The sequence below is a fragment of the Scylla paramamosain genome, chromosome 30, assembly GCF_035594125.1.
Source record: "Scylla paramamosain isolate STU-SP2022 chromosome 30, ASM3559412v1, whole genome shotgun sequence".
NCBI classification, from domain to species: domain Eukaryota; kingdom Metazoa; phylum Arthropoda; class Malacostraca; order Decapoda; family Portunidae; genus Scylla; species Scylla paramamosain.
The window spans coordinates 14,686,615-14,689,114 of record NC_087180.1 but is presented as its reverse complement, the minus strand read 5'-3'; the positions used below and the strand labels follow the sequence as shown (position 1 = coordinate 14,689,114).

General features: G+C 37.3%; 2 protein-coding genes across 2 annotated transcripts in view; both read left to right on the top strand.

Annotated features, from left to right (window-relative positions):
* LOC135116116 (uncharacterized) overlaps positions 1–2,164 on the top strand; it is an 8,916-nt gene extending 6,752 nt beyond the window's left edge. Inside the window, exons 7-8 of the mRNA XM_064033323.1 lie at positions 1–108; positions 579–2,164. The exon at positions 1–108 is cut by the window's left edge and continues 129 nt beyond it. Coding sequence (XP_063889393.1) covers positions 1–108; positions 579–899 — 429 coding nt within the window. The 3' untranslated portion in view covers positions 900–2,164. The remainder of the gene's footprint in view (positions 109–578) is intronic.
* A 101-nt stretch (positions 2,165–2,265) lies between these two features.
* LOC135116118 (uncharacterized) overlaps positions 2,266–2,500 on the top strand; it is a 3,268-nt gene continuing 3,033 nt past the window's right edge. The window contains exon 1 of the mRNA XM_064033325.1: positions 2,266–2,500. This exon is cut by the window's right edge and continues 396 nt beyond it. The gene's annotated coding sequence lies outside the window, so the exon portion shown is untranslated.

Below are 2,500 nucleotides of genomic sequence, written 5' to 3'. Positions count from 1 at the left end.
AAGCCATCCACCAAACCTACATGGGAGAGCCTTTATCGTCCTCTCAAGATCGATGTGTGGGGCCTCGTCGTGGCTTCAGTTGTAATTGTGTATATTGTTCTCCTGATGGTGGGTGCATTCATGATTCTCACGAATAATAATAAAAACATTTATATTTATCCTTCGAAGTCTAATGCTACAGTTAATCAGATACCTTGTGTATCATTCTCAAATGAAATGTTATTGCTTTCTTCAATGCAAGATTAATTGCCTATTAGTTGGATATTTTATGTTTAAAAAGTGTTATGTGTCACTTCCTGCAGAACATCTCTTCCTTTCAACTGCAAACTCTGTACAGGGGCCTTATCCATTCATATTTGGTACTGCTCCTGAATACGGAGAGGTTAAATTGACACAGCTTTCCTAGATAGGGTGGCATAAATTTAATTTTTATTTATTTAATTTATTGTTTTTATTTATTTATCTATTATTTATTTATTTATTTATTTATTTATTATTTATTTATTTGTTTATTTTTTTTATGCAGTTGTGAACTCAATCACCATGCATATTGCCACAAGTCTGTGACTATTTTACAGATGAATAAAAGCGGTAAAGACAAGGGACCCGGTGCATGGCTAGTAATGAAGCAGGTACTTGGGACACTACTTGACGAGGCCATCCCCGGAGAGCTACCACAACGCAGTACCACGAGGGTGGTTTTGACGGCATGGCTGATCTTTAGTTTCGTCGTGGGAACAGTTTACCGCAGCAATCTCACTGCCTCCCTCACAATACCAAAGTACCCTCCTCGCATCGAGACCCTCAGCGGACTGGTTGATGCAAATACCAAGCAAGTAGATCGTGCGTTTTTTTTTTTTTTTTTTCCGTTCCATGTGGCACTCAGTTTTCCAGTATAGGACAAATATTCAGCTGTTGTTTGCAGAGGATACTATACAGGTATATATCTGACGGAGAGTTTGATATCTTAAATAGATTTATATACAAAGATATAGAGATAATGAAATTTTAAAATGCAATGGCCAACCCACATTGGAATACATCTGCTGCTATGGGTAAAATACTGTCAGCCAATTGCAAAGCTGGAAATGTGGGGGAAAGGCGCTGACAGTGATAGTGACTGAAATAACACCCTGCTCTCTCGTTTCTTGGCTTCTAACACAACTATATCCCTATTCGGTGATCACTGTGGCACAGAATGGTATTCCTGAGTATAGTTTCTTCATAAATTTATTACCCAGAATGTGAAAGTGTGTATATCTTGCCTTCAATCGTTGGAAGTATGGAGGCATTGGTGAAGAGGCTAGCTGATCCGGTAATGCCATCTGTTATGAGAGCTCCCTCACTGTGCTCCCTGCATGACTATGTGCCTATTCTGTGATCACTGTGACATGCAAAGATATTCCTGAGCATAGTTCCTTAATAAGTATACTACTAAGTACAAAGAAACATTTTTATATTTTCTTTCAATTCCTGGAAATATCAGGTTACGTACTCATCGATGAGATGTAGAGAAACACTAAGTTCCATTTACATCAAGCAAGAACTTGATAAAACTTCAGTGTTTACGAATTCCTTGAAGCTACGTGACTTATTTTACTTATGTAACCTGGCATTTTTTTTTTTTAACTTATGAACTCTGTTCACTGAAAAAAACAACGATAAATATTAACATTCATCTCTGCAGACGTTTTTCTTCATTATTTTATTTTATTAATTTATGTAAGAGCGGCTCTGGATAAGGGCTTGAAAATGCAGAAAAAGACCCACTGAAAGTGCCAGTTACCAAAGAGTAGAACCAAAAGGATTATCCAAAATTAGAGGAGTAATGTCTTCAAAACTATCTTTCGAAAGAATTTAATTCATAGATAAGGGGAAATACAGAAGCAGGCTGTGTGTTCCAGAATTTACCATAAAAAGGGATGATAGGTTGAGAATATTTGTTAAATCTTGGATTAGGAAGGCGAATATTTTCAGATTTGGTTGACATCGAAACGGTGCTGGAGCGTTCCCCACCAGATCGAAACGACTACACACCAGACAGGACTTAAGCAATTCAGCATCCTCCGTTTTTTTTTTTTCTTTTTTCTTTGACACGTCTTAAAGACAAATTATTTACCCCCGTACTCTTCGGTTGCCAAGGAGTGTCATAGGTGTAAAATAACATCCACATAAAAATGAGGATGTGTCAGTTCACCATAAACATTACAATATTCTGCATTATACATTTTTCTATACAGCCATCTCTTATATCTTCTAATTCATATATTTTTATCTCTATAATGCCATAATCCTGCTTGTCATTATAACACATACATTTTCATCTCGCCTCATCCTAGATAAATAGTTAATAATATAATTTATAAGACCTTGACCGTGGTCCAGTGGCTGCCGCGACTGCCAACAAAATATCTCTGGCTAGTGATTGGATTTTAGGCTAGGGCAGTCGGCGCTCAGCTCTTCAAGTTCATCCTTACTTCTGCTTGGGCGATAAATAGGT